The 13,928-nt window shown below is 54.5% G+C and overlaps 1 protein-coding gene across 1 annotated transcript in view; it reads right to left on the minus strand.

Annotated features, from left to right (window-relative positions):
* Positions 1-1,834: 1,834 nt before the first annotated feature.
* Positions 1,835-13,928, minus strand: part of FAM117A (family with sequence similarity 117 member A) — a 42,689-nt gene continuing 30,595 nt past the window's right edge. The window contains exons 3-8 of the mRNA XM_040640802.1: positions 11,415-11,510; positions 9,429-9,539; positions 8,830-8,964; positions 7,540-7,741; positions 5,988-6,138; positions 1,835-3,065 (exon numbers count right to left, since the gene is read on the minus strand). Coding sequence (XP_040496736.1) covers positions 2,765-3,065; positions 5,988-6,138; positions 7,540-7,741; positions 8,830-8,964; positions 9,429-9,539; positions 11,415-11,510 — 996 coding nt within the window. The 3' untranslated portion in view covers positions 1,835-2,764. The remainder of the gene's footprint in view (positions 3,066-5,987; positions 6,139-7,539; positions 7,742-8,829; positions 8,965-9,428; positions 9,540-11,414; positions 11,511-13,928) is intronic.

A 13,928-nucleotide genomic window follows, 5' to 3' on the forward strand; every position in this document is an offset into this window, starting at 1 on the left:
TGCCCCGCGTCAGCGCCTCAACTTCTGCAAGAAGAGCGTTCAGGGCCCGGGTTTGAGAGCTGTCCTCCTTCTAAGCTTCCAAAGGAGTAACCTGTGCGTGTCGCCTACATTCCGAGCGACAGTTTTCCCAGGTTTGAGGTTTGTGAAAGTGTTTTATAAACTGTAAAGTGTGCTCTGCAAGTTTAAGGTATTATTAGTCATTACACTTTCCCAACTCTGATCTTACTTCCTTACGTCCTGGAGGTGGAAATGGAAGCTTACTGAAGTGGATTTTCTCCGGGGTCTTACACCTCACCGACCATGGAACAAACCCTCCTGCTGCCCTCCAGGTTCTTTCCCATTCACGACCTCCTTTATGGACCCCTTCCTCATCCAAGTGTCGGGCCTCCACCTGCTGGCACCAAGAGCTACAGCGAGACCCCAGGACTTTCCACTACAACCCCCAAGCCCCACTTAGTCAATGGACTCTGGGCCGCTATCTGGGTAGAGGCTCCTTCTCTGCTTCTGACAGCCCACTTCTTTGGCACAGCCTCAGGCAAAGGAAGGAAACTCAGGGCAGCACCACACCCATCACTCCGGGCCTGACTCACTAAGGCTTTGGGGGTAGGCCAAACATCTTTCAGGGGGAGGGGTAAGCAATAGAAGACAGGGTCTGTCCTCAAACCCCTGTCTCCTTTACATCAGTGGGGATGGGGCCCCCACATTTGCTCTCTCGCCCAGTGGCTTATTCCGCTGAATCAGCCTGTGATTCCTGGGCACCGAACAGTAGCTGGGGTGAGAGACCTGGGTTCCTGTCCCAGCTCTGCCGCTTCACCAGCTGGGACTTCAAACAAATCTCTTGACCTCTGAGTCAAGTTTCCTCATCTGAAATTAATGGGAAAATAGTAACACGCGGGAGCGCACTGTGGTTAGAAGCATGGGCCCTAGATTCAAGTGATCTGCTTCCCCGTCTTAGCTCCCCCACTTCCTATCTGTGTCTTGGGGGTAAAGTTAAACAATCTTTCTGTCTTCTCATCAGTACAGTGGGATTTATCACATTTCTCTCACTGGGTTGTTGTGATATTTTGGTAACATTTTATGTCAGGGTATCTGATGCTTACCGAGCCAGTGAATGGTAGTTGGGATGGCCTGCCTTAGGAGTTTGTCTTGAGGTCTTCTAACATAGATAAAATTGTAGTTATTATGACTGCCCTTGGGGTCGTCAACTTCTCACCCACACAGTGGGGATAATAGGTCGTGAAAATGTTTGTAGGTCGTAAAGCACCAGGAGAATGTCGGGATATTATTCCCATTCTCCCCAAAGCCTCTAAGCTCTTACAGGTGCAGCACTATGAAGCTGAGAGGCCGCAAACCCCTCTGTGTTGTGGGTACTCACGAGATGGAAAGAATACTCCAAAAGAGCTAACGCTTCCCTAAAACTGTGCCGAGAGAGTCAACCCGATGACCATTCCCTGGTCCTGTCCCCTTGCCGGTGCAAGGGGCACCCGGAGCGTCAAACTTGGGTCACCCTCACTTCCTCTCTGAAGCCCACTCGCCCTTAGGGAGCTTTTCCAGACTCATCCAAGAATTAATGACTTCCCCCACTGACTCTTTCACCCCACCTCCACCACGCCCTTCATTCTGGACAGCCTTTCTGTGGACCTACTGCTTGGTGTCCATCTAAAGAATCCAAGCCTGGGGACCTGAAGACAGGGACTCTGTGCTCCCATGTACCACCCACATCCACGTCCTCGCGTGTTAAGTAAAGGCCCCTCCTGAAGACAAGGATGATGGGTATAACACACTCAATCTCCTACGCCCTTCCCCCCCAAAAATGTTTAACAGAACCTCAGGCTGCTGGGAATACTTATTTATTTGGTCTATTAACACCAAGATCTGCAAAAAACAACTTCTAAACACAGGATAAGAAAACTTGAACATTACCATTCTTCCATTTTGTGTAAGCTCTGCAGTACGGAAAATATACAAACTTCAAACAGCTGCAAAAATAGTGTCTTTGGGAGAAAATAGAGTTTCTACATCGATACAAGAAAAATAGGCATTTTTCTAATCCAACCCAGTCCTGGGGCAGGTGGAGGGTGTCGAGTCGCCACTTGCCACCTGGAGGAATGCCAGCCGTCCCCCTCTCCCCCACCACCCACCTGGGGCTGGGCAAGCTGGGCTGCTGCTTCAGACAATCTTAGGGTGAAAGCGAGATGAAAATGCCACTTGGGAAAACGCTTGGCTCCCCCCTCTGCCAGCAGCTGGATTGGTCAAGTGTTATGGCCCTTTAGGGCTGCTTTGGTCAACTCCTCCAATGAGAGGGAGGCATGGGGATGGGGGCTGAGAGGGTGGGCTATCTATCTTCAGGTCTCCTCTTCCACGTCTGTGGAGGAGAGGGAAGGAAATCCGTGGTGGACCCTCTCCTTCCATCATGGCCAGCTTGCTCCATGACAAGGTCAAGGGCCCCACAGACAGTCCTTTGGACTCACACCCAGGGGTGGGGGACCCAAGACCTTCGGGTGAGTTTTCCACCAAGTGAGAGAGGTGGCAAGAACACAGGTGTGACTTGTGAGCTGCCCAGCTGCTAGTGGAGAAGGCAGGTCCCCTCACGTTGGGAGGGGCCGGTGTCCCTCAGAGAGAGGACCCCGGGGCTTTGACACAATAAATGAAAGTGCTCGAAGGCCAAGAGGGAAGGGCTCCTTCATCCCCCACCTCAGGGGGGCTAGGGAGGGCCTGCCGCCAAGGCACTGGTCTCCATGGTGAAGTGGTGGGGTTGGGGCCCTCAGACCACCAGGGAACTCTGGAAAAGCACAGGCTCTTCTGATGGCGGGGTGCGCTGCCATGGCTCGAACGGCAGCGAGGCGGCTTTGGAGGCCTCCGGATCCTTCCGAGGTGGTGGCCTGGGGCTGGCGGGGGGAAGGGGGGACCCCGGGCTTGAGGGGCAGTTACGGAAAATGAAGCCCATGCTGGGGAAGAGGGGCTTCATCAAGCTGACGGGGCAGAAGGCCGAGCCGGTCGGGTTGAAATGGACTTTGTTCTTGTCAGGACAGGAAGTCAGGAAGGCCAGGTCAGGGCCTGGGGACCTGGAGAAGGGAGAGAGAAACACACACACACACACACACACACACACACACACACACACGGAGAAAAACAGCCAGTGAGAAGGGATCGGAGATGTCATGGCATCGGGGGAGCAGGGGAGCTGGGTCTCTTCAAATAGGACAGTAACTCAACCGAAACACTACAGGCTGCTGGGTAACAGCCAGTCTCCAGGCCCTCAGCAATCCATTCACTGGGACTATGGCTAACCAACAGAAAATCTACTCCAGCTAGAAACAGGAGGGATTGAAGCTAGACAGGAAGGAGAACTTCCTGACGAGGTGACTTTAGAAGAGGAGACCAACGGATATTTTAATTTAAGAGATTTCAGCAGTAAACAGTGTTCCGAGGACAGACCACTTGCCCAAGACTTCATGTAGCCTAAAGCAGGGTTTCTCAGCATCAGCACTATTGACATTTTTGAGATGGATAATTCTCGGTTGTGGGGAGCTGTCCTGTGCATTGTACGATACTAAAGAGCATCCCTGGCCCCTACCCACTAGATGCCAGGAGCACCTGTACCCCCTTAAGTTGTGCCAACCAAAAAATGTTTCCTGACATTGCCAAATGTCCCCTGGGGTGCAGGCGGGGAGGATGTCCCCCACTGAAATCTACTGACCTAAAGAGTCTCATTCTTGAACACGTTTGAAGGGTGTGATTTTTCAAAGCCCTTGCTGAGAGGCAAGGGTAACAACCATGGCGAGAAGGCAAGCCGACCTTAACAGGAGGTCTGGGCTCTAACTCACCATGTGATCTTGACCCATCCGCCTCACCTTTAATGTGGAAAGAACCATCCCCACCCTTCTGATCATATGGAAGAAATGGAAGGATAAAAGGAGTGAGGTCAGGGAGCTCTAGAGTAAGGAATCCTTATGATAAAGGAGAGGAGTGCCTGGCCACGGTCTGAGGGGGAGGCAGCTAAGAAACCGCTGGTTGCCAGGGCTCCTGGGGAGAAGGCAAATGTGTGGTGCGATGGTGAGGCTCTGCTACCAGCAGGTCCCTCGACTGCCTTCCTCTTTACATAGGATATGGAGACAGAAAACTGCACTTGGCGTATAGCGTGGTAAACTGATGACCATTCTAACTGTAGAATTCTAATAATTCCAAACCCAGGAAGAAGAGCGAGACAGGAGGAGGGCAGGGCTGAGCCCAGAGTGAGAGGTGGAAGAAAGAGGGGAAGACCCATGTGCTGGGTGTATCTGGGAAGGTCTGGGGTCCCAGCGGAGTCCACAGCGGCAAGGTCTCTGAACAAGGAGGGTTTTACAAGAATCCCACCTTATGGACGGTGAGGAGGGGGCAGGAGAGGGGAATGCTCTCAGTGTGTGCTCGCCCACGTGGGGAAGGTGACCCAGGAGACCAAGCCCCACTCGAAGGACATGAGGGCAAACGGCATGACCCTAAATGGCTTGATTCCCCTCCTGGGAAATCCAGGCCAGCTTATAGGCTTAGCAGCTAGGAAAGGGGAAAATGTGACAGAAGAATTGCTAAACACAAGAACTTCCCAATGGGCAAGTTGATACAAGGAAGGAGGCCCCAGTGAGCTGAGAATGCTCTCTCAGGGCCTTTCTATGGAAAGCAATCTGTAGGTCACCACCTCTTTTTTTTTGAGATCATGACCTGAGCCGAAATCAAGAGTCGGATGTTTAACTGACTGAGCCACCCAGGGCCCCAAGGGTCACCATCTCTCTTCAAGGATTACCGCCGGGGCTGGAAGCCAGAGGAGATGGCTTGAAGACCCCTGCTGGCTTCATGAGTCTGTGGAAGAATCAGGACGGGGACCAGCCTCATCTCCACGAGCAATCCAGGCTGCGGCTCCTCAAGCATAACGTGGACGGAGGAAAGTCACAAGAGCCCGGTCCGCTTAAGCTGCAAGGTCTGGTCTTTTTCCTCCACACCACCCCTGCGGACCCAGCGTTCCTGGAGAGCTACCAGGCAACAGCGAAGCTGGGGACAAAACCCGCGGGGGCCGTGGCTTTCTCCCTCACCCCACTCTGCCCTCCAGCTGTACCCTCTGTCGCTACCACGGACTGTCCTCTCCCTGACCTGTGACACGAATGCAGCTCTCAAGGCTCAAACCCTGTCCTAGCTACATCTCAGCTCACACACCAGGACCAAATCTTCCTGGCTGAGAATCTGCCCCGCTATGAAGCTGGGGATGGGGGAGTGGGGATGAGCTCTTCGGATGCCTGCTATGGGGGACCGGGTGGGCATTTGGAAAGGTTCGGCCCTCGATCCTCTCTGCTCGGGGGAGGGAACTGTGGTAAAGAGGTCAAACAACATCAGAACGGCTTCTGAACTGTCCCACCTGGTTTGGGAATATTCCATAGTCCTTCCTTGTAAGGACTGGAAATTTCTTTTTTTTTTTTTTTAATAATTTTTTATTATGTTATGTTAGTTGGAAATTTCTGTCTGGGAGTTTATGACACTTGAACCACCTACAGCCACAGGGTGAAGACTTGACTCAGAAGCAGTGAGGAAGCTGTTCGGGTCCCCCTGCCACTCCACTGGGGACAAGACACTTCCCATCTCTGCCTGAAGAGAACTACTAATATGTTCTCTCTCTCTCCGATACCGTCTAGCAAACTCACACCTTCCCCAGGGATGGAAAAAAATAGAAAAAACAAAGGGTTCGGGTTTCAGATCTCTTTCCTTTCCAGCTCCTGCAGCACCTGTGGCTGGCATGTGGGCAGAGCACGTTTCCATAGAGATCATGATAAGCAAAGATTGAAGGGCTCCGAGTAGGTAATGTCAACAAGTTTGATCGTGGAAAAAGTTGCGATTCCGATCATCTGAAGTTGACAACGGCCCCCAGGCCGAGAGAGAAGACGGGCCTGTCAGAGAGGACAGCGCAGGGCTCACCCCCATCCCCGGCCCCGCCCCGTCCACGGTCCACGGGAGGTACTCACACGGCCTCTTCGAACACACGCACTCTCTCGCAGCCTTCCGGGGGCTCCCGTTTGAAGACATAGCTGTGATTGGGCCGAGGGGAGGCGGCAAAGGCAAGGACCGGAGATGGGCTGCTGTCTTCAAGGCAGGCTGGGCGGCCCGGAGAGGAGGCTGCAAACAGAGCGAGGCTGAGGCCCGTGGAGCTGAAGGAAAGGAGGCTCCCCGCTTTCCCGAGCTCAGGCTTCAGTATAAAGGGGCGAGACTGGGACACGTGGTGAGTGGGCTGGCGGTGCTGATGCTAATCCAGGTTGTTTGTCCATGCTTTACCTTAAAATAGCTTTGAGGCGGCTTACAAAAATCTATACCTCATTATACAGGATAAAAAAATACAGCTGAGGGGCGCCTGGGTGGCGCAGTGATTTCAGCTCAGGTCATGATCTCAGGGTTGTGAGACTGAGCCCCACGTTGGGCTCCCTGCTGAGCGGGAAGGCTGCTTGGGATTCTCTCTCTCCCTCTTTCTCTGCCCCTGTGCGCTCGCTCTCTCTCTCTCAAATCAATCGATCAATCTTTTTAAAAAAATATGGTTGAATTGATGGAAAAATCAGGTCTAATAGCAATTCTGTATTCCCAGGAGGTAGACTACAACTGGGATTCCAAGTCTGACTCAAAGGAATCCTAACTTCTGTCTCCCTGCTTCCTTCCCAGCCCGCACTGCCCCGTTGCCAACATACCACAGCATCGTGCTCTCCACCGTCTTGCAAGGCTAGCCCTTCTTCCAGGAAGAGCTCTTGTACTGACTCAGAGAAGCAGTCTTTACTCAACCCCACTTGTGGGATAAAATCCCTCTCCCTTTCCACACACAGCGAATGTACTTTGCCTAGGCTGCAAATATTGACTTTATCTGTATTTATCTCACATTTATTCCTTATTACTCTATGCTCTGTTTACCTCTGCGTACTGTGAGATCATGCCCTTGACTAGCCTACCTCACAGGGCGCTGTGAGAAGCCAGTTCGGGGCGGCAGGCCACAAAGCTCTAGAACAGGACGATCGTTATCGTGGGGAGGAAGGGCTCGGGTCTCATCCTCCCATAAAGGAGCCAAGGCACAGGACAAAGGAGAGACTTGGGAGTCGGAAAGCGTGGGTTTCAATCCGGGTCACAAAGCGTGACCCTGGGGCAAGAGCCCACATTTGCTTATTGTCTATCTTTCCCAACCACCGTGAGACCTGGGGCTGGTCATGCGTGCAGTGGGCCAGCTGGACAGACCCCCAGGCTTTCTACTCAGCATGCTGAGCCTTAGCCAAGACAGGAGGATGGGAGGCACTGCTTGCCTGGGTCCCAGTGAGAACAGACGTGCAGGTGCGGAGACTTTATATAAATTATAAATCAGAATCTGTGCGAAGGACCATTACCACAGCTAGTATCGCATATACAGTAAAGACGACCCATGAAGATATTCTAGTTGGTTAGTAAGGAGGACTCCCAGGCTTGAAATTGATTAGAGGGGGAAAGGGCATGGAGGCCTCCCTGTACCTCAGATGGGCCCTGCTGCCCTGGCCCCCCTCAGCTTACCTTTGTCATTGGGGATGGATGCCAGCTCCTCGACTGCACCCCGCTGCTCCTCGCGGCTGGCCCGGCCCGAAGGCTGGGGGGATGCCAGGGGCACGGAGGGAGAGCCGGCAAGGTTGCCAGGCTCCAGGAGGAGAAGGGGGTGGTCACAGCTGCCACTCTGGGGGGGAGCGGGGGCGCGGTGCCCATCAGGGATATCAAGGATCTGCCGGGGAAGAGGGTGGGGAAGGACTCTCAGGCCCCACTCTTCAGGCCAGCAGAGCGGCAGGGACCCTTAAGCTCCTCCCCTCACTGTTGCTCTGGCCTCTATCCCTAACACACGGTGACACCAGGATGTGGCTTTCTCAAGTCACTGATTTAGGGGAGAGCCCCGCCTCTCTCTCCCCTAGCCCTTGCGACCCAATCTAGAATCACATGTTTATTTGTATGGTTTCATCAAGGTGATGCCACCAGCAGGCTGTAAGCCTCGAGGGCAGGGACCTTCTCCGGGAACCCAAAGATGAAGAACATTTGGGAGGCACGACAGGGGGCGAACCACCAGGACACTAACCACGCAAGCCACGGCAGGACAGGCATGCACATCATCACGTATGAAATACCCCCTCCCTGCTTCTTAACCATCAGTGGTACTTGTACCCACAGCTCACCGAATTGTGCGCAGCTGTCTGGGTGGGAATCAAATCCTACACATACATGAATTAAAAATCAACTAGCAAGTAACTCATAAACGGAGGAGTGTGCCCATTCGAATTATATTAATACTGCCCAACTGGCATTCTCCGATCGTACTGTGTCAGCATAAACATGTGCCTGAGACGGCAGAAAAGGTAGCAAATATTTCTGCCTGGGAGTGGGGCGGGGGCGTGGGGAGGGGCAACTGGGCATGAAGGATGAAGGCAGGTGACCAGGTGGACATGGGGGAGAGCTGATGGACACAGGGATGGTGATGGGGATGAGGACGTAGGGAGCAGGGAGCCAGTGCTTTGGCAGAAGATCGGTGCCGAGGCCCTTCCTCCTGGCTGGGGAGTCTCCCCTCCACCGAGCCCGGCTCCCTCTCTTTCCACCCAGCACCACAAGCCTGTCCCGGATCCACCGCCCAGCTCTGCTGTCCTGGTGGCCAAGTCCATTTGAATCAAATGAACTCGATTTGTGTTCCTGGTGCAGGCTGGTGTTTGTACCCCGCTGCCGATGTGGCCACAGCCCAGGGCCCCGAGAGAGCCAGAGTGCCACCAGCCCGCACCCACAACTCAGCAAGCCACTGGCTGTCACGCATCGAGGGTGCACCCCACTCACCCGCAGCAGCTCCTCTTCACCCTGTTCCTTCACAAACACCTCCTCCAGCTCTTGGTTCAGCCCTTCCAGGCTCCGGTGCAGGCAGGGGCTGAGCCGCAGGACAGGTGACCCTGAGGGGAAGCTGGGAGGGGATGCCTGAGGAGGAGGCAGATGGAGCGATCACGGAACCCCCCTAAGCCCCATAGAGTTACTAGTTCTGACCAGCGGGTAACGGCATGTCTACACAGCAGAACCAAGCGAATAAAGGAGGACCTGGGGACAGGGACTGATTGCAATAGGAACACACAGTGGGCTTTTCTCCAGAAGTTAGTGCTTTGAGAGAGGTCTAGAATGTGCCTTTAGAGTCTGCAGGCTCATCCTGCATCAGTTGTAGGGGGGCGGGGGTTGGGGGAGAGCCATCGGCAAGGGCAAGAAGCCCTTCCAGCCTCACTCAGTGAGCCCAAACCACCTAGGCAGCCGTGTGGCCATGGGACGGGCAGCCACGTGGCCACGGGGCATGGGGTATGGCAGGCTCTGTCGGAGGCGGGAGGACCTGCCCACACGGGGTGCCACAGGCGACGACCAGGGGAGCAGGCCCGGGGAGGGGGCGGGACACATACCCTCAGTGCTCCCCGCACTGCATGGTCCCCTTGCAGGGGGGAGCCCCGCTCCTTCTCTTTCCCGCTGCGGCTTAGCTTTGTCCTCTGCAGTTGTTGCTTCAACTTGGAAATCTGGCAGCCCAGAGATGGGAGGGGGGGGAGAGACAGGTGAAGCAAAGCTAAAGGGCACCGGGGGTCCCTCCTCCCCAGTATGGCTCCTGCCCGAGGCCCATGAAAATGCGTAAAAGGAAGATGGAAAACCTCCCAGGAAACCTCGGTGAGTTCAGAACTGATGATACGCTCACCGGGCAAGCTGGAGACCTTATTTTTTTCTTTTTAAGATTTTATTTATTTATTCGACAGAGATAGAGACAGCCAGCGAGAGAGGGAACACAAGCAGGGGGAGTGGGAGAGGAAGAAGCAGGCTCATAGCAGAAGAGCCTGATGTGGGGCTCGATCACAGGATCACGCCCTGAGCCGAAGACAAACGCTTAACCGCTATGCCACCCAGGCGCCCCAAGCTGGAGACCTTATTAACTAGGTATTTGGTGTTGCTGACTTATCACGTATTCCGTGGATCAGTTGGAAAAATGAATCAGATGGATCTGTTTCCAAAAAGCTCAAAATATGCAATGCCGAAAACCATTTTTGTCTTTCACAAATTCCAAAGGCGTGGAATACTACTCTATTAATAGAAATGGGAAATGATGTTTTTGAATTCACTCTTCAAAGTACATTCACAGCTATCTCAAAGGCCCCGGGACCAGGAAGGATGGAAGGATTTCCCCTCATTTTAAAGGAGACTGCACCGAGCAAGGAGCAGACGCGCAAGAAGGAATATCAGATTTTGTCCTGACTTCCATATCTTGTAACAATTACGCCTTATTATCAATGGTTTTGACTATTATCCCTGTCACATTTGTAATTCTCCACCTACTCGCCCTCAACTGGCGAAGTTTCAGGAGATGCAGATCTATTTAAATATGGGCCCAAATTAACTAGGATTCATCAAGGAGATCTGCTGCCCGTAGCCACACGAGTTATGACCACTGCCAAGAAGGAAGTGGTTTTAGATCTGCTATCGGGCACCATTCACACCACGACTCCACACTTAGCGTAAATAACTTGCTTACTCCGATCGTTCGGAACTTTACATACTCTGTATTTCCCACTAGCTTTTAACTTGTAGAGCATTCCCTTCACATTTTCTCTCTGTTCTTGCCACAAGAGGGGCTCGAAGGGACTCCAAGGGAGTGGGCCCTCAGGGACTGCCAGCTGGTGGGGCAGGTGGAGCTGGTTTAGGACCCAGGAATCCCCGTCTGTGCTTTTCCCTACTCAACTTCCATGCCTGGAGTCCTGGGCGGGGCGGGGGGGCAGTGAAAAGTGGGAACACAGAACTCTTTTTCTCTTCTTTTAAAAATAAGGCTGGATGGGATGTCTGGGGGGGCTCTCAGTCGGTTAAGCATGTGCCTGCGCCTCGGGTCATGATCCCAGGGTCCTGGGATCGAGTCCTGCATCGGGCTCCCGGCTCAGTGGGGAACCTGCTTCTCCCTCTGCCTGCGCTCCCCCTGCTTGGGTGCGCACATGTGTGCTCTTTCTCTCTGACAAATAAATAATATCTTAAAAAAAACAAAATAAGACTGGATGCATAGTTAAGTAGGAGGTGAGGTTGGGGGCTTCCAGTTCCCAGAAACTCAGTCCCTGTCTTTCTCTAGCTTCGGAATGGCTTATCTGGATACGACCTGAAAGCAGAGCGAGAACAGTGGTGGCTCCCACCCTGCGCTTGGCTGCTGGAGGGCGCCAGCGACAAAGCCCCTGAAGGCAGAGGTGTCTGGACTCCTAAGCCGGGCCACCAGGACGCTGAGAGGTGGCTTTGAAGGAGCCACCCCATTAGGAAAAGGCAAGTGAGACCGAAGATGGGAGGCCACTTTGGAGCAGACGCATCCCCGGCGCTGGGCGTGGACAGGAGGCAGCCACCGTGGCCAGGGAGTCAAAGGGGGCAGTTACCTCTTTTCGGTGGTCTGTGCTGCCCCAGGACGCCGAGCGCTTGTGCGTACAGGAGCTGGCCCGCTCTCCTTCCAGCTCTTGCCAGGACAGGGGGGTCTGTAGGGAGAGAAACCCGGTGAGACAGAACAGCTTCTCGGGCAGGCTCCGGGGAAGCAGCCACTTCCTGGACATTGGTGGTGGCTCTTCGAAGCCTTCTCTGTCATCTGGTCATCACCCTCCTCAACACTGACTGCCTCTTTTATTCTTTGAGGCTTCTCCACCTGCACCGCCTATCTCCCAGTCCACGTCCTCCAGGAAGCCTTCCCTGATGAGGCAATAAGGCCAGCCTGCTCTTCACTCTCTTGTGACTTTTACACATGGATTGGCCCCAGCTATTCCAGATGCTCCCCAAGGGACAAGTACTGCCCCTCCCTATCCCAACCAGCTCCAGAAGAACGCGGGCTCGGGGAACCACCAGCATCCTCGATTCTTGGACCCTTTATGGGTCCGGCACAGGTTCGGGCTCCTGGGAGCATAATGAAAACCAAGTGACTAGACGGGACTCCATTAAGCAATCATTACTTGGTAAAACAGGAAAAATGTCAGTAGAGGTCCCTCGTCCTCCATCTTCAACCGAAGCAGGAGACTTCCGTGTAGCGCAGTGTCTCAGGCTGGTTTCATGATTTTTCCCTGCACATGGAGTGAATGTTGGGGGCCCCAAGGTCCTCCTGAACAGGCACGGGAGGGGACATTCTCAGCAAGGAGGAAGCCAGAATTCTGAACTCAGCCCTGACCCTCACCCTTCCTGGCTTTACCACAGCTCCTTCTCCTGGGCCCTGTGCTGCCCTTTGTGAGAACAGACCTCTGAGTCGGCCACATCCCCCCCTCCTCCCTGCTCCCCAGCGGCATAGAAGGCCAAGGGCCCAAGATTGAGGCAGGGGGAGTTGTAGACCCACTTCTTGGGCCCCAACCAGAGGGAGGACGCTATTGGCTTAAGCATGAGGCAGAGGAGGACTAGATCGCTTCCCACCACCAACACCCCTACTTCCATTCCAAGGGAGGGGCCCAAGGGGGAATGCTCTGGGGGAACCAGCTCTAACTTCTCTGCACGAGCTGCCAAACCATGAGGGCCTGGGAACCGTCTCCTCCAACAGATCTGCTGACCTCCCCCGAGAGGTTGTTGCAAACAGAAAAGGGGGAGGATATGGGGGGGGATAAAAACCCAACCACTCACCACCCAACAGCTGTGAAGAAGAGCCGGGGTGTGGGGGTGGGAGGCAGATTGCCCTGTGCGACAGCTGTATGGAGGGGCCACAGGGGGCTGGGTCTCCCTGGCTCTTCCTTCTCCCAGCTGCTGACCAGGACCTTTCCTGGGCCATGCGACCCAGCCAGGGTGAGACGGCTGCCCCACCCTCCTTCCCTCACAGCGGCACGAGGAAGACGGGCCAGAGCTCTAGTCTCCACAGCTCCCCCTCCTTCAGGAAGAGGGCAGGCAGCGCATCCTTCAGGCCGCAGCCCAAGCCCTCAAGGTACAGCTGGCTGCGACAGCGTCCTGCGAGCAAGCGGATCGCTGGTCGACTTCCAAAGGCCTGCGTCTCCCCAGACTGGGGTGCTGGCAGACAGAGCCTCAGGAAAGCTACTGCACCTACTGCAAAGTGAGGAGGGGGTCCCCCCTCCCAGAGCCCCCTCGGCCCAGCAGACACACAAACGGCGCCTCCCTTCCCGGGGCTCCAAAGCCAACCCCACAGATTGTCAGCTCTGCTCATCCAAGCTGAGCCCCACACAAGCCTGCTGTCCCTGGAAGGCGGCAGAGGCCACAGGGGAGGGATGGCGGAAGGCTAAGGTGGTGATGCCCTTTTCCCTTCCACCGGGAAGGTACCGCACTCACAGGAGCCCCATCCAGGCTGCCAGCAGCTCTATTAACATCTCTTCCAGACCCTTCAACTGCCTCCTCCTTTCTGAGACGCATGAGGGGGTGGAAGGAGAAATGTGGGCTGACAGTGGAGTCTAGAAAGGATGTGAAAATTCATGCCAAACTGGGATCATGCCTCTCAGTCCATCTTTTTTTTTTTTAAGGTTTTATTTATTTATTTGACAGAGAGAGACAATGAGAGAGGAAACACAAGCAGGGGAAGTGGGAGAGGGAGAAGCAGGCTTCCTGCTGAGCGGGGAGCCCGATACGGGGCTCGATCCCAGGACCCTGGGATCATGACCTGAGCCGAACGCAGATGCTTAACGACTGAGCCACCCAGGCACCCCGTCTCTCAATTCATCTTACCTCACCTCTCTCTGCTCAGCCACATCTTCCAGCAACCGCTGCTGCCTCTTTGTAAACTGTGCTACTAGGGCCATTGCTTTGCCTCAACACCCAGCTAACCCCTGGTCACAGATGTTACCAATTTACCTTCCATCCCATGGACCCTCCATACTGGGCCCTCATTGCACCCAGGCAAACCTAGCTCTGCCTTTCTCCCCTTACCCTGGACCGCTAAGCCTGGCCTCTCCAGCTAAGAGGGCCTGCCCTGCCATCTCTTC

This window comes from Ursus maritimus, unplaced genomic scaffold, assembly GCF_017311325.1.
Source record: "Ursus maritimus isolate PB19 unplaced genomic scaffold, ASM1731132v1 scaffold_24, whole genome shotgun sequence".
In the NCBI taxonomy this organism is placed as follows: Eukaryota; Metazoa; Chordata; class Mammalia; order Carnivora; family Ursidae; genus Ursus; species Ursus maritimus.